The following is a 25,554-nucleotide window of genomic DNA, read 5'->3' on the forward strand; positions in this document are numbered from 1 at the left end:
ATTTTTATATATTTTTGGATTTTAATAGAGAAATAGAATTTTAATATAAAAAATTAGGATTGTAATTCAAAAATTGAATTTTGATTAACAAATTTATGATTTTAATGGAAAAATAGGACTTTCATTAAAAAAATTAAATAATTTTAATAAAAAGAAAATTTGTTCTCTTAAAAATTTAAATAAAAAAAAACTTTCAATAGATTGAAATTAAAATTAAAAAGCAGATATTTTACTACTTCATCTAAATTTGAATTTAAACTCAATACTTATTTGTTTTCTAAATAAAAATAAGACTAAAAATAAATATTGATAAAAATTTGTTTGGCATAAAAATAATTAAGAATGAATTTTGTATTCTTTTTTTTTATATTTTATTGAATAATGTAAAGAAAAATTTGCAGGTAAATTTTGAAATTAACGATACGATTTTTGGTATCGTGCTCTTGCACCGGGACCACCGAATTTCTTCGGCTCGCAACGTCTCGGATCGGCGACGAGCAGTGTTCGATCGTATTGGATCAAAATATCCTTAACTTCCTTTTTACTTGCTTCATCGACATCTGTAAATACAAAGAAATAGTTAGTGATTGGAAAACATTCTTTTAAATGAAATACAAAATTACCCTCTAATAATTATTTTCATCAAAAATTAATTTAAAAAAGGGAACTAAAAATGAACTGGAAACGAATTAAATACGAATTACAAGACCAAAAAACGTAAATTTATTTTTGAAAATTATTGAATTATTATAATTATAAAATCTAATAATTATGTTCATAAAATAATTATTATGGTGATAATTATAATTATTCGTTAAAAATAATTTTTTAAAAATTCGTTTTACTTTATTAAATTTTATTTCTTCAATTCTGTTTTTCTTGTGATAATTAAAATCATTTTCGATCTAATACTTTTTAAAAAACTTGCTTTACTTTAATTTCTTGAATTCTGTTTTTCTGGTGATAATTAAAACTATTCGATCTAATAATTGAAAAAAAATTTCCTTTTACTCCAATTTCTTTAATTCTTTAATTTAAAATTTGATTTTTAAGTTTAGTTTTGTTTTTCTTTTTCTTTTTGAGTTTTTTACATTAAGTATCAATTATACTTAAAGAAGAAAATTTCATAATAAGAAAAATTTTAAACTAGAAATTAAATTTATAGAAAATTTTACTAACACTTTTGATAGTAAGAGACGAGAGCTTTTGAAATTGCTTGACGAATAGCGTAGATTTGTGCGACATGTCCTCCGCCATTAACACGTACTCTGATATCAACACCTGCAAATTTTTCCTGTAAAAAATGGAGACAACATTTTTTTATTAACACTTGCAATTTTTTCCCCTTTTTAATAAATTTTTTTAATTTTACAAATTATTCAGAATCCATTTTCTATTCACAGAGAATCATGTTCGGAATAAAAAATTCATCATATATACGAAAATTTTCTCTTTTAGTTAAACAAATTAAATCGAAAGTGAATTAATCCTTTAAATAAACGAGTCATTATATAAATAAATTGAATTTTTAATTAACGAAACTAAATTCAAATTTAATAGAATTTTTTTTTCTTTTAAAAAAAGTCTTTTTTATTTAAAAAAAAAACTAAGAAATAATTGCTTTAATCAGAAATTATTACTAAATTTTGAAATTCGCTTTATAAAAAAGTCGAAAATGGTTTAAAATGGAAATTCGGCTTAAATAAAAATTAAAGGTAAAAATTGGGCTGAATGAAAAGTGAATTAACCTTTTAAATAAATAAATAAATTGAATTTTTAATTAGCAAAACTAAATTAAAATTTACAGGGTTGCCACGCTTCTGCTCTTTTCAAATTCCCTGACTTTTCCAGGTTTTCCATGTTAAAAAACGGAATTTTTCCAGGTTTTTAAAACGAAAATTATTTAAAAACACCAATAACTTCATTTTTAAATAAATATTTAATCATTATTTTGTTTTATAGAAATTAAGATATTTAAAAATTTGAAATTCAATAACATATTATGATATAAGAAAATTATTATAAAACATGAAGAAAGCGACTAGGAGTGATCGCTTTCTTCATGTTTTATAATTAATTAAAACTTGCTACTTTGTTACTGTAACTTCTTTAAAAGTTATTTTCATCATCACGATTATTAATTTCTAGAATTTTCAACTAAAATTCTTCTTTTTAAGTCAATTTTTTTAAAAATAATTTTTGAAAAAGTTCTTTGTGAATTTTCAAATTTTTTTCTTTTCAATTTAATTGTATGAAATTTTGATTATTCTGACATATTTCAATTAAATATATTAGAAATTAAAAACTTCAAATAATTAAAAAAAAAATTCTATTAAACTTTTTGAGAAAAATTAATTCTACAGAATTCTTAATTAAAAGTATGAAAACTGCAAATTTTCAAAGATTTTAATTTGAAATTTATTTTTAAATTAATATTTATTAGAAAATTCTACGAGAATTCAATTTTTTAACTACAAAAATAAATATTTTATTAAACAATTGAATGTTTCTTAAAATTGAATTTTCATAAAGAATTTTATTAACAAATTTTGAAATAATTGAATTCTCATGACAAATTTTAATAAAATTTTTAAAAATAATTTCATCTTTCGAGAAATTTGGTGAAAATTGTATTAAAAGTCCTTGAAATTTTGACAAGAATTTTATTATTTATAAAGATAATTGAAATTTTGATGAGAATTTTTGTAAATTTTTAAACATAAAAATTGGATTTCTGCGAAGAATTTTATTAAAATTATTTTGAAAAAAATTGAATTGTTACACAAAGAATGACATTAAAATTTTTTAAAAATAATTTAATTCTTTAAAGAAATTTAATTAAAAATATATTGAAAATGATACTCAAATTCTAATAAATAAATATTGTAGCAAAGGTTTTTAAAATAATTGAATATCTTTGATAAATTTTAATAAAATATTTAAAAATAATTACATTTTTTCGAGCAGTATAAATTCAAAATCATGGAATTCAGGAAAGTTTTTGAAAATAATTAAAATTTTGCCAAGAATTTTATTAAAATAATTTATTGAATTTCTGCAATCATTTGTAATTGCTTCAAAATTCAATTTGTTTTAGTGTTTTTAACTAAAATTCTTCTATAAATCCATTATTTTTAATAAATCTAGTTAAATATATAATATTAAAAAATGTAACTAACTTCAGAAGAATTTTAGTTTAAATTTTTTTTTTAAATCTAAGTTTTTTTATATTTCTAATTAAATTCATTTAAAATTGAAATTTTACAAAATTTTAAATCATAATCTTTTAAATTTCATCTACTTATGAAAATTGACAAACGCAATTCTTTTAAAATTGAATTCATTTTGAAATATTTAAGTGAAATTAGATTTCAAGAATAATCACAATAACTTTAGAAAACAACAATTTTACAGGATTTCGATCAAAATTTCCTGACTTTTCCAGTTTTTTTCAAGGTTTATAAAATTCCCTGATATTCCCATGAATTTTAGGTTGCGTGGCAACCCTGATTTAATAGAATTTTTTTTCTTTAAAAAAAGTCTTTCTTATTAAAAAAAAAATAAATAATTTGCTCTAAAAAAATGTCGAAAATGGTTTAAAATGGAAATTCGGCTTAAATAAAAATTAAAGGTAAAAATTGTGCGAAAGGGAAATTAGAAATAGATATTTTCTTTTTAAACCGTTAATGGGGTTAAATAAAAAAGAGAAAATTAATGAAGAAGATTAGGAAAATAAATTAAAGAATTTACCTTGCCCAAAAGCAAAATGGGCTCCTGGAGTTTATATTGAAGAACACGGGGTTCTACCAATTCCAATGGTCGTCCATTTACCCGGACGAGACCGCGTCCCCGTTTACAATATGCCACTGCGGTTGCACTTTTCTAGAAAAACATTTCATAAATTCCAAAATTGATCCAATTCCCAAACATTTTCTATATATAATAATCCTCTGAGCGAATTTTATAGCGAAAAATTGGAACAAACTTTCGTTTCTTTCGTCAAAACACGTCAATTATTTTGTATTTGGAAAATTGATGGTTAAGTTTCAAAAAGAGCAAAAAGAAAAGAAAGTCGCCAAAAAATAAAAAAATAACAATTTCGAACGGTTTTTTATTACAAAAATCGAATATAAATCAATGACACATTGCGTATTGTGGAAAAAATTCAAGCACGCGACAACGTAACCTCAAAAAATGATATTTACTCACTTTGCGTCCGAAGACCTGCACCGAGTGGATAGGTTCCTTTTGTTTCTGAAATAAGACACAATTAATTTTTAAATACTGCACTTTTTTTTACTAAAGACTAATTCGCGAAACACTAAAAAACTATTTTAATTTACCTTCTGTACTTTCTCCATTTTATTCAACACACGTGCCAAACAAGAAAGAAAAGGAAGTAGTTGACTCGTGATGGCGTTACTCGTTTCCGCTCACGAAAAAATGCCCGCGAATTTTTCAAATTTCTATTCTAAAAGAAAAGCGAGAGCTTTCTCGTATTTCAAATATTTTTTCTCAATCGATAAATTTTTCTTCTTCATTAAGATAAAATACGAGATATAAAATACTTTTAAACTGAATAAAATTCGAAAATCGAAACAAGAGAATTTTGATCAATTAAACATTCGTATAAGATTCGCGCCTTATCATAACCTCAAAATGTACGCAAATACAAATATGTTAACTTTCAGACTTTCAGAAGAAGAAGAAGTTTAGAACGTTTATAAATTTGTTTTAAAAGAAATTTGTTTTAAAATCGTAAAATTAAAGGAAAAATTTGAATATTACTTTTTTATTTAAAAAAAAACGCGCATGAGCACTAGCGACAAGTAGAAAAATTATTTCTGTCAGTCGTGTTGTCGAAGTCAAAGAATGTGGATTGCTTCGATGAATTTCTTATGATAACGTGCGATATTAATACATATATTAAGAGTAGAGATTGTTAAATATTATATCGATGTCAAACGTGAAAATAAAGACAACGCCTCGAATAAATTTGACTGAGAGTTTACGTCATAATCCGCGTGAGGAAAAATTCATGATTGTCTGATGTAAGAAATTTTTTTCTCGTATTTTTATTTTTTTTTTTCGAAACATTTTTCGAAAATTTTTCTCGTCTCCCTGCTGTGCGCTCTTTTCTTTCTTTCTCTCTCATATGTATAATAAATATTTATGTACATAAAAAATATAGAAAAAGAGGCAAAGTGCCTATGAAAATATGTATTAGTTATATCGTAATGTGTGGTGAATATAGTGAAAAAAAAGTGTGAGTGTGTAATTTTTTTTAAATGAAATTGCAATTGACAAAATGAGTAAACAAAACGGATCATGTTGGTGGTGTTTGAAGGCAGTCAAATGGATTCCAGTTATCTTTATTTTAACAACCGTTGGCTGGTCTTACTACGCTTATATAGTTCAATTCTGCTTTTGTAAGTATCTTCTATAATCTATTTTTATTCTCGTGAAACTAAATATATATTTTTCAAATATGTCTTGTAAAAAAAAAGTCGTCTCCCCACCTCGAGAACTTCACCCTTAAATTTTGGAGGTTATGTCACTTTTCCGATCTTGTATTAATTTTTGTTATAAAAATCGTAATATTGACCGGTATTTATCCGTTTATTCGATTGCTTCTCATAATCTCATAATCATAGTATTATATATGATAATTAAATAATAATTTATTATTGAAATTAATCATTTTTTCCTTTCTATTAATTTACAAATCAATTTTTTTATTGATTTTTTTGTCTTTAAAACATTTTTGTTTGTTTGTTTGTTTGCTTTTTTGTATAGTTAGAAAGTTTAGAAAATTGAGAAAAATTAATAGAATGAAATTTGCTCGGAAATATTTCTTTTTAAGAACAAGTTGTGTGGCGATTTTTATCTATTTCAGGGTCGTGAGTGAGAAGTTATTATCACTTTTTTCTCTCTTTTTTTTCTTTTTCCTTTTTTTCCAGGTTCTCTATGATAGTTTTTGCTAATTTTAAAACACGAGATTTGGGTTTATTTATCGAGGGATAAAAATACAATAAAATTTGTTATTTTATGTTACGTGTTGAATTTTATCAAATTTTATTTATTTGTTTATGAAGCGATAGTGGCTTTTTGATTTTGCGGTTTTCTTTGGGTTTATTTTCACTTTCTTTTTTTTCTTTTATTATTATTATCATCGAGCCGTTTGAACTGTTTTGAGTGAAAACAGAGTTCCTTATAAACCGTAAAAAATTGTTTCCTGTTTTCGAATTGAAATTTCCAATAAATCGATAGAATTTTATTTACGAGTTTTAAAGGAATGAAAGAGAAATTTGGGATTTTTGTTTTGACAGCGGTTAATAAATTATATGTAGTAAATTTTAGAACCGTTTCTTCAGTAAATTTATATTTTAAACTAATTTTTTATAATTAAATATTAAAATCATTTTAATAAAAGACAATAAATTGAAAAAAATGAAAAAGAATTTAAAAAAAGAAGAAAATGAAGAAATAAATAAATAAACAAATAAATGCTTAAATAATATTTGTAAACGATTCGAAAAATTAATTAATAATGAAAATTTTATTTTAGAAATATTTTGTTAATTTATTTTAGGATATTTTTTAAGTAATTTTATGATATTTTTAAGTAATTTAAAAAAATATTCCATCAGATAATTTATTTTTTTGGAAATTAACAATTTTCTGGTTTTTTCTTTCTTTTCTCAGATACTCTTGAGAGTGCAGTGCAAAGAGGTACGAAAATTGAGTTTATTTTTATTTCAAATTCTACAGAACTTGAATTTTAAGGAAAGAGGAGAAATAATTTTTTTAATAATTTATAAATTTCTGTTTTTTTTAAATGCAGTTTTCTACCTGATTTTCTTCCACGCGCTGTTTGCGATGTTTACCTGGTCGTATTGTCAAACTGTCTTCACAGAATTAACTCCAATTCCTGATAAGGTACTGCGATAATTAATTAATTAATTGATTAATTATTTAATATACTTACTTTAACAACATAATTAATGTAGTTAATTATTATTGTTTATTATTGTTTATTATTTATTTTCATAAATAAAATAAAATTCTTTGGAAGAAATCAATTATTTTTCTATAAATAGTAAAATTCTTTGCAGAAATTCAATTATTTTCAATTTCAATTTTTCTGTCATTATTTTTCAATTTTTTTTCAATTTTAATTTTTCAGTAATTCTTTTTCAATTTTATTTTCATTTTCAATTTTTCAGTAATTATTTTTTAATTTAATTTTTCTATTTATTTTTCTATTTAATAAAAATTTTCTAAAGAATTCAATTATTTTCTATAATAAATTCTTTAAGACAATTCAATTATTTTTATAAATACACAGTAAAATTATTCTTCACTAGAATTCAATTATTTATAGTACATAATAAAATTCTTCTCAAAAATTCAATTATTTTCAATAGAATTTTAATAAAATTCAATAATCTATTTTTTAATTACAATTATTATTATTAACAGGCAAGATTTATTTTAAAAAGTTCAAAGAAATTGTTCATAAAATTCAATTGTAGTTTCAAAATTTCCAATTAAAATTATTTAAAAAACTATATTAATATTTTTAAAAAATTTAAAGAAATTCTTCAAAAGAATATATTTATGAAAACTCTAATAAAATTGTTTAAAAGAATTTAATTTTCTTTTAATAAATTTAATTAAATTTACATTAGGAAAATTATTAATTATAATTATTAACAAAATTGATTGTATTAAAAAAATTAAAGAAATTTCTTTTGAAGGAATTCAATATTTTAATAAAATTCCTTGAATGAATTAAATTTAAAAAAAAATTATTGTAAAATTCTGAGACTAATTAAATTGAAAGAAAGAAACTCTTCATAAAAGTCAATTACTTTAAAAATTTTCAATTAAAAACTAAAATTATTATTAAAGAAACTCCATTATTTTAAAAAAATTGAAAGAAATTCTTTAAAAGAATGTAATTAGGATTTTCAAAAATTTCAATAAAATTCTTCGCAAGAATTCAATTATTTTCATAAATAATAAAATTTTTCTCAGGAATTCAATTATTTTTAACACAATTTGAAGAAAATTCAATAATCAAATTTTTAATTATAATTAATTAACAAACACGATTATTTTAAAAAGTTGAGAAATTTTTTTATAAAATTCAATTACTCTTAAAATTTTCAATTAAAATTATTAAAAAAAAACCACTTTATTTTTAAAGAACTTGAAGAAATTCTTCAGAAGAATATTTAAGTACTTACGAAAAATATAATAAGATTGTTTTAAAGAATTTAATTTTCTGTCAATAATTTTAATAAAAGTTAATAGACAAATTATTAATTACAATTAATAACAAAATCGATTATATATTAAAAAAATTAAAGAATTCAATTATTGGCTTAAAACCTTTTAGTAGTATCTATTCTTCGAAAGAATTCAATTATTATTTTCAATATTTTAATTACATTTCTTGTATGAATTAAATTATGTTAAAAAATTGTAATAAAGTTCTGAGAAGAATTCAATTATTTACAAAAATTTTAATAAAATTCAATAACTAAGTGTTTAATTACAATTATTAACAAATACGATTATTTTTAAAATTTGAAAGGAATTCTTCATAAAATTCTATTAGTGTTAAAATTTTCAATTAAATTCATAAGAATTCCCATTATTTAAAAAAATTTCAAAAAAATTCTTTAAAATAATTTATTTAGGATTTTTGAAAATTTTAATAGAATATTCATTAAGAATTCAATTATTTTCATAAATACATAATCAAATTCTTCGAAGAAATTTAATTACTTTTTAAAATATTTTGATAAAATTCTTCGATATAATTCAATTATTTTCAAATTTTTTGATAAAATTCTTTTTCAAGAATTCAATTATTTTCAATACATTAATTTCAAAATTGAAAACTTTTGCAAAGAAAAATTATTATTAACGTTGTGAAATTAATTTTTATACCAGAAAATGTTAATTTTTCTTTTTTTTCAAATACAGTTTAAAATACCGGCAGTCGAAATGGAGAAACTTTTAACAGCTGAAACGGAGGATATTATAAGGCAAATTTTGGATCGTTTAGCACAGGATCTTCCGATAACGAATCGAACCGTTAAAGGGGGTAAAAAAAGAGAAAAAGAAAATGAAAAGAATTTTTTTTCTTTTTTTGATAAATTATGTATTTTATTTTAATTTTTATTGTTTTTTCTTTTTTTAATTTTTTAGTTGTGCGCTATTGCGAGCAGTGTTATGTTGTAAAGCCAGATAGAGCGCATCATTGCAGCGTTTGCGGGACGTGCGTTTTGAAAATGGATCATCATTGTCCCTGGGTGAATAATTGCGTTGGCTTCCATAATTATAAATTCTTCATGTTATTCTTAGCTTACGCATTTTTATATTGCACATTTATTACTGCCACGACACTGGAGTATTTTGTGCGCTTTTGGAAGGTAATTTCTCTCATTTTATGTATTTATTATTATCGATAACTAGCATTTTCAAACAAAAATTTTAATTAGATTTCTTTAAAAGTCATTTTTCAGAATTTCAAAACTAAATTTTTCAAATTTCATTAATTTTTATAAATAAATACCATTATTTTAATTTTATTTTATTTTTCAAATAATTTAAGTACAACTTACGGATTTAGATATGTTTTTGAAAAATTGTTTTCGTTTTTCTTCTTTGAGACTAAATTATATAAAATTGTAAAGCAACTTATTTGTTTACTGATATTCTTTTCTTTTTTTATTTGCAGAATGATTTACACGAAACGGTCAAGTTTCATGTTCTTTTCTTGTTTTTTATTGCAATAATGTTTGCAGTAAGTCTCAATTCACTTTTCTTCTACCATTGCTACCTCATTTTACGAAACAGATCGACACTAGGTAATTATAAATTTTTAACCTATTTTTCCTCCGTTTTTATATTTTATAATATTTTTTTGTCTAATTTTTAACCTTTTAAGGGGGAGTGACACCTTTGACCCGAAAAAAAATCGAATTTTTTTTTCTTGCTTAAACGGTACTTTATAATGTGTAGAATAAAAATTATATCATTAGAGATGATTTCGAAGTTATTTTATGTGAAAAAAATCAAAATCTGCAACAGGTGTCCAAGAGCGCTTCAAGTGCTTTCAAAACTTTAAACGCGTTTTTCTCGAAATGACGTTTTTCAAAACGGTGGGCAGTCTAGCTAGAACAGTTTTGATTGGATTGACTTCGGACAAAGTTTTTTTTTATTGTCATTTACTAATGCTTTCGAGTACGTAGCGGATTTTTTTTTGGTTTCTTTGTTTTTTTTTTTTGGCAACAGATTTTTTGACAAATTTTTGCCCTAAAAATCGACTTTTTACTTCAAACAACTGCCAAATACTTGGTTCAGAAATTGGGAATTATTATTTTTAATTTATTTGTTAATTTTTTGAAATAAATATGACCGTTTACTTGTAAATAGAGAAAAATAATTTTTTATTTTTTTTCTATTATTAATTATTCATTTTCATTTGTCTTTTTTTTCAATAAGAAACTCGACCAAACGATTTAGGTTTATTATTTATTTATTTTACTATTTATCATTTTGTTAATTAATATTTTATTTTCAGAGGCTTACAGACCGCCAATGTTCCGCAGTGGACAAGATAAAAACGCTTATAGCCTTGGAAAGTATAATAATTTTCAAGAAGTATTTGGAGACAATACACGTCTCTGGTTCCTACCAATTTTCACTAGGTGAGCATTTTTTTCGTTTGTTTTTTTTAAACTTTTTTTCTTTCTTTTTTTTCTTGAATTATATATAATAATATATATTCCGCAAGAAGAATTTTTTTTTATCCCTGAAAGATTCCAATATTTCTCTAAGAGAATTTTTAAGTAATTATTGACGCATAAAAGTATCGCAAACGATCTAGAAAATATTTTATTCTGTAAAAATTTCATTCATAGTTTTATTATTTATTTTCTTTTTTTTTATTAATAAATTATTAAAATTACGAACTATCGATAAGAAAAGAAAGAATAATTGATTGAAAATCTTTTGATATTTTACTGGTTAAAATTTCGAGGTAAATTTTATAAAGTTTATTATGAAGTTAATATTTAAATTGTTAAATATTTAAAAAATTATAATTATTTTTTATTGGTAAATTTAATTATTGAGTTTCATTTTTTAATTAAATTGTTAAATTTAATTATTAAGTTTCGTTTTTCAATTTAATTGTTAAATTTAATTATTAAGTTTAGTTTTTCAATTTAATTGTTAATTTTAACTTTTGAATTTCATTTTTGAATTTAATTTCTAAATGTTAAGTTTAAAGAAAGATAAAATTTATTCTTTAGTTTCCGATTGACACACGATTTTTGAACGGTTCGTTTTTTTTTGTCTCAGAAACAAATTGGTTCTCGTTTGGATAAAGCGGATATATAAATATCAATGTGTTTCTAATTTTAATTCGAGTCCTTGAATCGTTTCGTTTTTTCTTCTCAAACAATATAAATATCAATCGTATATTGGAATATTGTAATTCTCAACGTTTTGAAAACAATGGCTCGCGCGACCTCCTTTTCAAATAAGTACAACTTAGTTTTGTTTGAAAATTTAATTATTTATAGAATAGTAAAATCTGTCAATATAGAGAATTTATTGGAAAATTTCACAGTGACGAGCCAATTGCACAATACCGATTATTGAAATTTGTATTTGTTTTATTAATTTTTTTCTTTTTTTCGTTAATAATAATAATTAAATAGTCGATTGGTTGTTTGCTGAATAAATCAGTAATTTATTTACTTATTAATTTATTTAATCTACTTAATAATCAATTTACTTAATCTGCTTAATAATTATTTATCAAAATTAATTATTTCGCAATTGATTATTCTAATTATTCACTAAACAGTGAATAATTATTTAAACAATAAATTAATTCTTAGGGAATTAATCAGTAACTAAGTAATTAATTACTTACTAAATAATTATTCTCCAAACAATTAATTACTAATTAATTCACTAAACAGTGAATATTTATTGAGTCAATAATTGTAATGTTTAGTGATCATTTATGTCGTAATTAATTCTTTAGTGAATAATTATTAAGTAAATAATTAATTATTTAGTAATTAATTGTTTAGAGATTAATCATTTGGAAATTAATTGTTTAGAAAATTATTATTTAGTAAATAATTAATTGTTAAGTGATTAATTATTTGGTAATTAATTTGTTAGTGAATAATTATTGTTAAGTAAGTAATTAATTACTTAATGATTAATTACTTAGTTACAAATTAATTTCCTTAGAATTAATCTATTGTTTAATAATTAATCACTAATTACTTAGTCGATTCGATAATGATAAAAAATTAAAAATTGAGTGCAATTGATTACGTTTCGTTGGAGTAAAAATTTTAAATTCGTAAATAGACACGGTATATTTTTTTACTCTTTCTCTTTCTCTATACCCACTTTCTCCCTCTCTCTTTCTCTTTCTCTTATATTCTCTCCCTAGATAGTCGATTTTTGCTTTGCAAATATTTAGAATAAGAAATTTTTAATTCTTGAGTATTAAAAGTTTAGTGAATCTTTTTTAGCAAATTTGGAATCGATAGTCGACTGGAAGTTTCGATTATATTGTGAAAAAAATTATTGTTCGTGCAAAAGGACCAACAATAAAAGAAGAGTAAAACAAAACAAAAAGAAAAAAAACCAGCAACATTTTTCGATAAAAAAAGGGTCATTTTTTGTTTCTTTGAAAATTATTATTAATGTCTCAATGTTTATGATCATAAATGTTTCGCTTCTACAGCACTTGCATTTTATCGCTGGTCATTTGCACAGCATTTTTCATTTTCATTTTTTCTTTATTGAATTTTCATTTATTTATTTATGTATTTTGTCTTTGATTCTGTCTTTTTTCTTCTTTTTCATTATTTTTATTTTTATTTATATTTTTAATTTATTATTATTTCTTGTTTTTCTGTTTTTTTTAAATTTATTCTTTAATTTGTTATTTTCTTTATTTATGTATTTATTTATTTATAGTGAAACTTAATTTATTTTGTCAAAATAGTTTCTTTTTTTATTTTTCTCTTTGTGTTTTTATTTATTTTTTTCTATTTTTAATTTATAATTTTTTAGTTTCAACAGTTTTTAATTTATTCTGGTTTACCTTTGTTTAAAATTTGATATTTTATTTATTAATTGTGATATTTAATTTATTTCTGAAAAAAATAATTCTTTCTTTCGTTTCTTAAACTTTTCTTTCTTTTTTTGTTCTGTTTATTGTCAAAAAAGTTTCTTTCAACTTTTTTCTGTTTAAAAGAATTTCTTCCTTTTTTTGGGTGTTTTTATTCGTGAAAAATGTTCAATATTGATCTTCCGCAGTTATTATTATTGTCGATTTCAAAATAATTGTGCATAAATGTATATTTAAAGGAGAAAAATTGTTTTGAGTGCTTGACGATTTATTTCTAGAATTTATATTATATATATTTGCATCTTTAGCATTTTTCTGTAGACGTGACACTTTTTTTTAGTGTGGGGATTTCTTGTTTTATTTATTTATTTTGTTTAATTTTTCTTGTGTTTCAACTTCATTGAAATAATTTTAAAAATAAAACTTTATACTTTTTGAAAATATTTAGTAATTCAGTAAACGTTTGAACTATAAAAGTAAGAGATAATTCTAAAATTATTCTCTAAAAGAATAAAAATATCTAGGTAATAATTTTTTTCTTTATCAAGAATTTTATTTTTATTTTTATCGGATAATTTATTCTTTTTATTTTTTTTTAATGGAATAACTTTTTTTGTTTCTTTTCTAAAAATAATGACTTATTTTTGTATAGAATAATTTTTTTTATTTTGTATTTACAATTTTAGTTTATTAAATAATGAAAATAAAAATATTTTTCTCTTATGCAATATTTCTTCTTCTTTTCTAATATAATTTTTTTTTTACAGTTTCAGTATAGTAAATAAATAAATAAATAAATAAAATCAAGTAAATATAATTAATAGGGAAAATAATAAGTATTAAAAATATTGTAATTTTGAAGTTGAAACGCATATACAATTTTTTTTTGTTTATTTTATTATTTATTTTTTTTCTGAAAAGAAAATTGGAACGGAATTTATATTTTTTGTCGCGAAAAGAAATTGAAATGGAATTTATATTTTTTTTCGCAAAAAAAAGTTGGAACGGAATTTATATTTTTTGTTCTCAAAAAAGAAAGTGGGAAGGAATTTATTTTTTATTCAAAACGAGAATTGTAGTGCAATGAAATTGTAGAGAGCACGTTTTTAAAATAGGGTTTTTTTTTTGGAACAAATGTGTTTTAGTCTTGGCAATGGAGTCAACTATCCACTTCGCCTACAAGACGATGGTGCCCCGAATTCATACAACTCGATGGGCAACACTCAAAACAGGTCAGAAATCCTTAGAGATAGAGAAATACCATAATTCGGATTTTTTTCTATTAATTTTTCCACTGAAAAGAAAAATTATTAAATAAAAAGGGTAAAAAAAAGTTTAGTGTCACAATTGATACTTATCTTTTTTGTTTTTTATTTTTCAAGTATTTTTTTCTAAAATACAATAGAAATAAATTGGCAAATTTATTTTACAAGTTATCTTAAAATTTAAATAGTTTTAAGCTTTCATAGTAAGTTTGAAAATTTATTTGAAAATTTATTTTCAAATTATTATTCAATTTATTTTCAAAAATTATTTTGTATATTAAAATTTATTGTTTCAAGTGAAATTTTATTTTCAAAAAAATTCTAATTTTTATTTTTCTAATTTTTTTTTCAAGTAATGTTTTGAATCTGCATAATGAAGACTTAATTATTTTCGAGATGAATTTTGATTATTCTCAAGAAAAAAGAGATTTCCAATTGTTTTGAACAAAAATTTTTGTCATTTTTTATTTAGAATACTTGAAAATTGAATTATTAAAATTTATTAAAAATTAGAATTATTTCTGAAAATGCATATTTTTTCCAGAATGATAATGGTTTTAAAGGAAATAATTAGAAAAACAAATTATTAAATTATTTTTGATAAACAGAGAAATATTTTCAGAAAAATAATTAATTTTTTTTAGATGAGAAAACATTTTTTTTTTGAAAGGGAATTTTTTATTTGAAAATAATGATTTTTACAAAATTTGCTTTGTACTCGTGAATTTGAATAAATAACTTAAAAAATTATTATTACTATTAGCAAATAATTATTATTACAATAATAATAATTATTTGAAAATTATTATTACTACAAAAACTATTATTTGAAAATAATTATTATTATTGCAATAATAATTTAATTAATTTTAAATATTAAATTAAAATTATTATTTTAAATAATTATTTCTTATTTTTAAAAGTAATTGTTAATTAGATAATAAATGTTATTTAAAAATATGTATTGTTAGAAAAATATTTCTTATACAAAAAAGGTATTTTTTTATTTGTGAAAAATGATTTTTGGTCTCGAAAATATATTATTGTCTAGATTAAAAAACAAAAAAAAAAGAATCAAGAGAATTTGAAATTTTGTGATTGTATGTATTTCTAAAAAGTGATTTTGTACGTACATAGATTTATTGTTTGCATGTGCATGTCATTCATCCTGATGTGTTTGGCTTGTTTTTAGAAAAAAAAAAATTCAGATGTTTTTTTAGTACCTCTTGTAAAAATAGATTTTTTTTTTGAAAATTTTTCCATATTTCTAGGAGGTAGAAAAAAACAGTCTGGAGAATGCTTTTCTATACTTTATGTGTATAATTCAAATCTTATCATAATTCTTATTTTACAGCTCATTAAAATTTTTTTATTGTCATTTATATATGTGCTTCTAGTTTTTTAATCATAGAATTGAGCGCAAAGCTGGTTTTTTTTAATACTAAAACTTTAGTTTCTCGCTTTTTTTTTTGTTGTTAAAATACCATTTTTTTAAATTGATTTTTTTTTAATAATTTCGCATTATTTTACTATGAAAGAAATATTTACTATTGATAAATATTTCTATAATGTTTCTTTTTCTTATCAAATTATTTATTATTGTTATTTTTAATACAAAAAGAGAATTTTCTATTTTTTATTACGAATAAAAATAATTATTTCTGAATAAATAAACAGACAAATAAATAATATTTTAATTAACAATAATTATTATTAATAATTATAAATAATTACATTATTATTAATATTATTATAATAATTATTGTTACGATTATTATAATTATTAAATACCTACTCATTATTAATAATCGATTATTTGATAATAATATAATAATTATTATAATAGAAATTGATTAATTTATTATTAGGTAATAAATAATTATTGAGAATAATTTATTTGACAATAATAATATATATTAATTAATTTTATTATTGGTAAATAATTATTATTGATAATGTATTTGAGAATAATAGAAATTTCTTAATTTATTATTATTAATAATAAATAATTACTATTGATTATAATAATTTATTTAATAATAATAGTAAATATGAATGAATTTATTATTATGAATAATTATTAAACAATTGTTAAACTGTTATTTAATAATAAATTAGGTATTTAAATTGTTGGTTTCAAAAATCGCAACTAAATTTTAGTGAATTAATTTTTTTCTTTACTTCAATAAAAACAAAATTGCATTTCTTAGGAATAATAATTGAAATTACAACAATTAAGAAATAAAAAAAAAGAAAAAGGTAAAAATTTGTTGAGGAAATTAGGAAGGTTTCTTATATTATAGGATATTTTCGGGGAAAAAGGAAAAGAAAATTATTGTCGAGAGGCGATATAATGTTTTTGAACTGAGCTTGAAAGTAGAATAAATTGACGTTGAGATCTTTTTTTTCATTTTTGTTGATATATTACAGATAGATATTAATAAGTTGTATAATATGTGACGCGCTCCCAAGAAAGGTACCTAAGAAGCAAACGAATTATAGGTTGGGTTCGAGTTAGATTTATCTTGATTAAAAGTTAATTTTTAATTATTTGAATTTGAAACCAATATTCATTGAATATTTTGAATATAATGAAGACTTGAAGACCAACAATTTTTAATTAATAATTGATTCTCTTTCTGTATTTTTACTTACAAAATTTAAAACATAACCTCAAATTTTTTGCTTCTTAGGTACCTTTCTTGGGAGCGCGTCACATATTCTAGAATTTTAAAAATCATGTAGACGCTCATCGTTCCTATATTTGAAAATCATGTGGATGCATGATCTCTTCTCTTATACTCGATCCAAGACTCATCTCTTTCTCTCTCTCTCTCATTCTTGCGTAAAAAAATTCTTTTTAAATATAGTAATTTATTGCAATCCCGGAGGTATTGTGCATCTGGTTCTTACGATTTTTTTTTATTTTTATGTATTAATATTGTATTTTATTATTATAAGCAGTGACGTAACTATTTTCTCTATTTATATTATTAATTAATTTTATATTTCAATTATTATATAATTTTTATCAATTATATTTTTATAATTATAATTTCTATTATTATTTATATACATATATACTAGATTATTATCAGTTTTTTCTCCCTTTCTTTTTCACTCGGAAACAATATTTAAATGTCGAGTTTTTATTATTAGAGTAAATAATTGATTTTTTTTATCAACGAGAGATTTTTATTTATAGTTTTTTACATTTTCATAATCTATTTCTGAACTCGTGTAAATATATTATTTTCTTTATTTTGTAGAGAATTTATTTTTTTAGTTTTTTTAATTCCAAATAATTTTTTTCTTTCAATTTTTGGAGAAATTTTGATATAGTTAGGTATAAAAATTTGAAAAAGTTGCACAAAAAAAGAATATTTGTAATTAAATAATTAAGTACCTACTTAATTAGTTATGTAATTTAATTTTTTTTAATATTGTTTAATTTATTAAATGCTTAATTAACTAACTAATTATATGAATTATATTAAAAATTATTATTTAGTTAGTTATTATTTTTGATTAGTTAATTAATTAGTCAATTAAGTATTCAGTCACTTAAGTAAATAATTAATTAATTATTTGAGTAATTAATTCTTAATTAAAACCGTAGAAAAAAATTATTTACCCCAGGGCTCGAACCAGTGAAAGTATTTAAAAATACGGATTTTAGGTACGGAGCAAAAATGAAAAATTATGGATTAAACTAACTAAAATTCTTCTTTAAATCAACTATTTTTAATAATTTTCCAAAAAGATCTTTAACAATTTTCAAATCCATTTGTTTACAATATTCAATTTTACGAAATTTCAATTATTAGTAAATTCTTTAATTAAATATATTTATTAGAAAATAAAAACTTCAAATAATACAAAAGTATAATTCAATTAAACTTTTTCAAAAAAATTAATTTCAAAATTCAATTACTTCTAAAAATTCGCGCTATAATGCTTTTAATATTCAATTATTATCTAAAATTGGAACTGAAATTCATTTTTAAATCAATTTTTATTAAAAAATTTTACTAGAATTCAATTATTTAAATATAAAAATAAATTATTTTTTGAATTTTTGAATGTTTCTTAAAATTCAATTCTCATTCGATTAAAATTATATTAAAAATAATTGAAATTCTGCAATGAGTTTTATTATTTATGAATATAATTGAATTCCTAAGAAGAATTTTATTTTTTTTGAAAATAATTTGCTTGCGAATAATAAATAAATGTAAATAAATTGTACGATATAATTTGGAGAATTTTAGAGAAATTACAAATGATTGCAGAAATTCAAATATTTTAAAAAGTAATAAAATTCTTCGCAAAAATTCAATTATGTTCAAAAATTTTTTTAAATTCTCGTCAAAATTTCAATTATCTTTAGAAATATTAAAATTCTTCTCAGAAATTCAATTATTTTCAAAAAATCTAAAAAACATTGTCAACATTTCAATTATTATATTTATAAATAAATAGCAAAATTCAATTATTTTCAAAAGTTTTATTAAAATTCATTACAAAATTTCAATTATTCTCATAATTAACAATATTTATCACACGAATTCAATTATTTTCTAAAGTAATAAAATTCAATTATTTTCAAAAGTAATAAAATTCTTCGCAGAAATTCAATTATGTTCAAAAATTTTTTTTAATTCTCGTCAAAATTTCAATTATCTTTAGAAATATTAAAATTCTTCCCCGAAATTCAATTATTTTCAAAAAATCTAAAAAAAAATGGTCAACATCTGAATTATCTTTATAAATAAATAGCAAAATTCTTCGACAAAATTCAATTATTTTCAAAAATTTTAATAAAATCCATTGAAAAATTTCAATTATTTTCAAAAAATAATAAAAATTTCACAAGAATTTCATTAATAAGAAATTTTTTTTATAAATTTCATCGCAATCATTCAACTATTTTCTTAAATAATACAATTTTTATGGGGATTCAATTATTTTCGTAAATAATAAAATTCTTTTTAGGAATTAAATTATTTTCAATAGAATATTAATCGAATTCCTCGAAGAAATTCTTAAAAATTTTATTCAAATTCGTCCAAAGAATTTAATTATTTAAAAATTTGTTGATAAAATTTTTAATAGGAATTGAATTCCAAGAAACATTGAATTATTCAATAAATTATTTATTTTTGTATTTTAATAATTGAATTCTGGTAGAATTTTCTCATAAACATTGATTTAAAAATAGATTTCAGTTAAAATCTTAGATTATAATAATTGAATTCTTGCGAAAAATTTTATTAAGACTTTTGAGAATAATTGAAACTCTGCAAAGATTTTTATTATTTTACGAAAATATTTAAATTCTTGAGAAAAATTTTATTAAAATTTCTAATAGTAATTGAAGATCTGCTAAGAATTTTGTTATTTTTAATTTATGACAAGAATTTTATTAAAATTTTTAAAAGTAATTGAATTCCTGTTAATTTTTTACAAGAATTCAATTATTTTTGAAAATTTTAATATAATTCTTCGCAAGAATCCAATTATTTTTATAAATAATAAAATTCAATGCAGAATTTCAATTATTTTTAATACAATTTTAATCGAATTTTTCGAAAAATGTAATTATTCTTAAAAATTTTATTAAAATTCGTTGATAGAATTAAATTATTTGAAAATTTGTTGATAACGATTTTTTATGGGAATTGAATTTTAAGAAACGTTCAATTATTCAATAAATAATTTATTTGCATTTTTACATTTAAATTTGTATTTAAATAATTGAATTCTAGTAGAATTTTCTAATAAAAATTGATTTTTATTTCATAAAAATGAATTTCAGTTATAATTTTAGATAATAATTGAATATTAAATGCAATAGAGGGCGAATTTTAAAAAATAATTGAATTTTGTAATTAATTTTTTTGAAAAAGTTTAATTGAGTTTTTTTAATATTATTTTTAATTTCTATTTTTTAATATTTATTTAATTAAAGAATTTACGAATAATTGAAATTTCGTAAAGAAATGAATTTGAAAATTGTCAAAGAACTTTTTAGAAAATTATTAAAAATAATCGATATAAAGAAGAATTTTAGATAAAAATTCTTAAAAATAATAATTGAATTGATAATGATTTTAATTATTATTAATTATTATAAAACATGAAGAAATCGATGACTTTGAGTCGAAGACTCGGAGTTATCGATTTCTTCATGTTTTATAGTTATAAAAAATTGAATTTCTAGTTTTAAGTAAAACATTCTCTTATTTGATTCAGCCTGATTCTGTTTTTGTCAGTTGGTCCGTAAATGGTCTGTAATTTTTAATGTTTGGTCCGTAAAGTCCGTATTTTTAAATACTTTCACTGCTTCGAGCCCTGTATTATAAAATTTCTCTTAGTGAAAAAAGTAGAATAAAATTTCTTTTTCTTAAACAATAGAGTAAAATAAAATTTTTTTAACGAAAAAAGAGAATAAAATATATTTGTTTTAGTGAAAAAAAAAGAAAGTAAATTTCTTTTTGTTAAAAAAAGGAGAGTAGAATAAAATTTCTTTTTGCAAAAAGAAAGTGAGTAAAATAATTTTTTTTTTTTGGAAAAATAGAGAGTATAATAAATTTGCTTTTAGTAAAAAGAGTACAAGAAATAAAAAGAAAAGAGTAGAAGAATAAAAAGAGTAAAATAAAAAATTTCTTTTAGTAAATAAAAAGAGTACAAATAACAAATTTTTTTAGTGAAAAAAAATAGTTACGTCACTGAATTTTCTTTCCTTTTTTTTTGTATATATTTATTTTTGTTTAAAAGAAAATTGCAATCGAATAGTATTGGGGTGTATAAATGGGGTTTTGCAGCTTTGGCGATGGGATTTCCTTCCCCGAGAGGCTCGCCGATGAAGACACCCACACGCTTCTCGGCGTGGAGGTTCAACGGTGGGGAGAGGAGACCGAACTCGACTCTCCACCTCTCTCCTCCAGGTCTCGTGAAGGTATTTTGTAGTCAGAACCTCGTTACCAAGTTACCTTTCACGAAAAAAAAAAAATACTTTCCCCTCCTTGACTCTTTGTAAATAATAATGTAAAATTTTTTTATTTCAATTTTTTAATAATTAAATTTTTTATTTAACTATTTTTTTTATAATATTTACAATTAATTACAATTTACAATTATTGTTCATTGTTTTAGAAAACAAAAAGAATTAGCACTGAAATGTTTTGCAAAGTATTGGAAAATTTTTTTTTATGGAAAAAAGTTTTTTTTCATTCAAAAAGCAGTTTTTATTATTCCTTTTTTTATTAAAAAAAACTTTTTTTTAATTGACAAAACCATTTTTCAATTTTTTAAATTTAAAAACAGATTTTTTTTACTTGAAAAATACCTTTTTTCAATTTTATTTCTTTTTATTTTCTCCAAGACTTGTTTTTATTTTTTTGTTTTTTCAGAATTGTCAATTTCTAGTCAATTAATAGGTAACATTTTTATTGTAATTTTATTCCTCTCCTCCTTCTCCTCCTCTTATTGTGTATTATAATTCTCGCGTAATTTAGTTTTATTGACTTTGTATATTTTTTTTGTTTTTTTTTATACTTATAATTGAAAAACTGAGTTGTGAAAATGCGGAGATAACGGGTATTAATTTTTTGTTCTTTCCTTTTTTAATAAAATTATAAACTATTTTGTAATAGGAAAACTAAGATTTAATGATATACGAATTTCGAGAATAATTTTTCGCAATAATTATTTTCCAGGAGAAAAATTGAAAACAAAAGTAGGAGAAATAAATAGATAATTTTCGTTCTCGAAATTTAATTCTTTGAAAATTAGAATATAAGGAATATTTTTTAATTACTATAATTAGAGAGAGAAAATTCGTACCTAATCAGAAAAATTGTAGAAAAAGAAATTGGGATGAAAAAAATTTTTTTTGTAGAAAATTACAAAAATTTGTTTCCTGACTGAATTTTTTTTTTATAAATAATTTTTTTTTAATTAATTATTATAAGTAATTTTTATAATTAATTTTTTTATTTCTTTTTTTTTTTTTTGTTAATTAATTAAAGTACAATTTTTTGCATTTACTTTTAGAGAATGAAAATATGACTGAAGTTTCATTATAGTGAAAGTTGGACTAATTTTTCTCATTATTCTAGTAAAAAATTTGTTATTTAATAAATATAGTTTATAATAAAAAGCACGTTTTGAAAATTATTTTTTGCACTGAATTTTTGCTTTTTATATTCCAGTAGTTTTTTTTTCTCTTCTTTGGTTTGAAAAAACATTTTTTCTAGACAATACAGAAACTTTTTTTTAGAATAGAATTTTACTTTTTTAATTTGTAGAAAATTTTCGAAAATAAATGTAATTTTTAATTCTTTCATTATCATTATTATTATTGTTAGTCATCTCAAAAAAAAAATTGTGACGAATAAAAATTCTTCGAATAATGAAAAATTAATGGTTTTTACTCTAAACAAAAAAAATCCTAGTTTTGTAAATTTGCAATTAAAAAAAGCAAAAAAGGTATAAAAAGACAAAAAGCAAAAAAAGTAGGAAAAAATTTTTAAAAACAAAGAAAAAATTAAGTTAAGAGACGAAATAATGTGAAAGTTTAATTGTAAGTGTAACTAAAGGAAAATAAAATAAAACTGTAAATAAAAAAACTACAAAGTGAAAAATAAAATATAATTTTGTTCAATTAAATAAAATAAATTCATCATTTTTTTCTAGATTTTGATTTTTCTCGTTTCTTTTTGCAAGTAAATTAAAGTTAAAAGAAAATTTGTTTAGAATATAAAACGTAATTTTTTAATTACTTACTTAAAAATATTTAAATGAATAATATTTGATTTTAAATAAATACAGTTTTTTAAATTTAATTTTAATACAATTATTCACCCTTTTTTTCAAATTATAAAAAAAGCTGAGATTTTGAGAAAAAAATAAATTTTTCTTTTTATTAAAATTTAAAAATAATTTAATACGGAAAAATTTTAATTTATTATTAAAACTTTTTTTTTAATTAGAAAAAAAACCGAAATTTTGAGAGAGAACAAATTTTTTTCTCTTTATTAAAAATAATTTAATACCTACAAAAATGATTTATTACTGAAACTTTTAAATAATTTTTTCCTTTTTTAAATTAAAAAAAACAGCTGAAATTTTGAAACAAAAAATTAAACTTTTTATTTTATTAAAAACAAAAAGGCCAGTTTGTGTCGATAATAAATTGACAGAAAACAGAATTTGAAATAATTGAAGTGCAGTAACCGCTTTGTGGCAAAATATGCAGCATTTTTTTAACGACTAATCGGCAATAAAATTATTGCAAAAAGAATTTTTATCCAATTAGCAAAAAAAAAAAAAATACATGTGATTCTTAGGTCTGCTTTAGAAGAAATGAGTATGGTACAGGAAGCTACTATATTGGCTCTTGGTGCTGGGTAATAATTTTACAAAATATTTATGGTTTTAATTTAAAAAAAAAATAATATCGCTTTGAAAACAGTTTTAATGCTTAACAAAAAATTGCTAATCTTATACAAATTTTGAGATGTCTACCAAAAGAAAATTTTTTTTGGAGACTTATAAATATTTTTCTTTATATAGTTATTAGTACCTATATCGCATATTTTTATTTTTGTATCTATTTTTTATTTTTTATCTCTGACACTTTTAGCTAATTTTTTTTCGTTCATAAATAAACAATTTTTTTTTTCTGTAATTTCGCATTTTTTTGCAATCTATTTTTTAATTTGGATTTTGGAGAAAAATATATAGAAAATATTGCACAAGAATTATTTATTTACTTATTGTAATATATATAATATTTGAGTCTAATAATTTCTTTATTTTTTTTAAATTAAAATTTATTATTTAAATAAATCATTTTTTACTTTATTTATTAATTTTGTAATTAATTAATTTATTTATTACCTATACAATTTTATATATTAATTTCAAAAAATATATATATTTTTTGGGAGACATTTGGTGTTTGGACTAACTTTTAATATAATATAGAAAAAAGTAGAATTAAAAATGGTTGAAGGCATGATTGTTTTGTAATTTATTTTTTGTTTTTCCATTTAATTATTTTTTTGTTTCTACTTAGTAATAATATAACTTAATAATTAATTTTTATTACTTAGTAATGAAATAATTATTTAAGTGAATAATGAATTAAGTTAACTATTTAAGTATATAATTAATTAAGTTAATTAATTAAATAATTAAAAGTTGATTATTTAAGTAATTATTTAATTTATTAATAGTTAATTTGGGTGTAAATAATTTTCTCTACGGAATTAATTATCTCTTTTTTTTAAATAAAAAGTAGTTTTTTTGAATTAATTTCTAGCAAAGTGTTAGTTTTTTTTATTTTGTATAAAACATAATAATAATAATAATAATAGTTTTAATATTAAAACCAAAATGAAACAAAATTGTTTTTGAATATTTATATTTAGTGGAAAAATCTAATTTTACTTTGAATAATTTTTTAGCACTGCTGTCTTAGGACCTTCAGTTGAAGTAAGTCAGCGTCTTGTGGATCCTGCCGATGTCGTCTGAGTGCCGAGATTTCAATAAATAAAATTCGATCGGAGATTGTTTTTTCTAAAAAATCTCCTCTCTGCACAAATCGTAAAAAAAATATTTCAATGCCTTTTGTCGAAATGAAAAAAAAAGAAGAGGCAAATTATCATTATCAGAGTTGTGACGTTTTATTTTTCTATCAATTAACGTTGTTTTCAGTGATAAACAATATTAATTGAGAGGAAGAGAGAAAAAAAAAGAAACGAGTGAAATAGAAATTATAAATAGGGTCAGTTGGGGTAAATGTAAACGGAATATCTATTTTTCACGAAAAACATTAGTTTTTTTTTGTTAAAAGGTAAAACGGACGGATTTCTTTTGCATGAACAAAAAAATATTGATGCACCTGAATCGCCTAAAACTGACTGTTTACATTTATCCCGAGATTTTGAAATTTTCCTAAAATTCGGGGTAAATGTAAACACCACTGTAGTTAAGCGAGATTTAAGAAACAAGTTATTTCAAGTATACTACTGTTTTAAGGGATGGAAAAACTGAAAAAAATTCTTCGTAGATGTATAGTAAATCAACCAGTTG

The 25,554-nt window shown here is 20.7% G+C and overlaps 2 protein-coding genes across 6 annotated transcripts; one reads left to right on the plus strand and one right to left on the minus strand.

Annotated features, from left to right (window-relative positions):
- Positions 1 to 347: 347 nt before the first annotated feature.
- LOC122499051 (40S ribosomal protein S16-like) lies at positions 348 to 4,450 on the minus strand. Its single transcript, XM_043607110.1, has 5 exons — positions 4,344 to 4,450; positions 4,210 to 4,254; positions 3,751 to 3,882; positions 1,180 to 1,294; positions 348 to 560 (listed from the first exon to the last, which is right to left on the minus strand). The coding sequence occupies exons 1-5, from the start codon at positions 4,359 to 4,361 to the stop codon at positions 415 to 417; spliced, it is 456 nt and encodes a 151-aa protein (XP_043463045.1). The 5' UTR covers positions 4,362 to 4,450; the 3' UTR covers positions 348 to 414.
- Positions 4,451 to 4,587: 137 nt separating this feature from the next.
- On the plus strand, positions 4,588 to 25,267 carry LOC122499027 (palmitoyltransferase ZDHHC2-like). Of its 5 annotated transcripts, none has more exons than XM_043607072.1 (10): positions 4,588 to 5,429; positions 6,706 to 6,732; positions 6,845 to 6,939; positions 8,998 to 9,118; positions 9,223 to 9,446; positions 9,755 to 9,884; positions 10,601 to 10,727; positions 14,332 to 14,418; positions 21,279 to 21,412; positions 24,927 to 25,267. In XM_043607072.1, the coding sequence occupies exons 1-10, from the start codon at positions 5,309 to 5,311 to the stop codon at positions 24,938 to 24,940; spliced, it is 1,080 nt and encodes a 359-aa protein (XP_043463007.1). In that variant the 5' UTR covers positions 4,588 to 5,308; the 3' UTR covers positions 24,941 to 25,267. The 5 variants fall into 5 exon arrangements, with proteins under 5 accessions (XP_043463007.1, XP_043463016.1, XP_043462997.1 ...); XM_043607081.1 differs by lacking the exon at positions 21,279 to 21,412 and adding an exon at positions 23,805 to 23,864; XM_043607062.1 differs by lacking the exon at positions 24,927 to 25,267 and adding an exon at positions 22,173 to 22,228.
- The last annotated feature ends 287 nt before the right edge of the window (positions 25,268 to 25,554 follow it).

Source organism: Leptopilina heterotoma, unplaced genomic scaffold, assembly GCF_015476425.1.
Source record: "Leptopilina heterotoma isolate Lh14 unplaced genomic scaffold, ASM1547642v1 Lhet_100, whole genome shotgun sequence".
Classification (NCBI taxonomy): domain Eukaryota; kingdom Metazoa; phylum Arthropoda; class Insecta; order Hymenoptera; family Figitidae; genus Leptopilina; species Leptopilina heterotoma.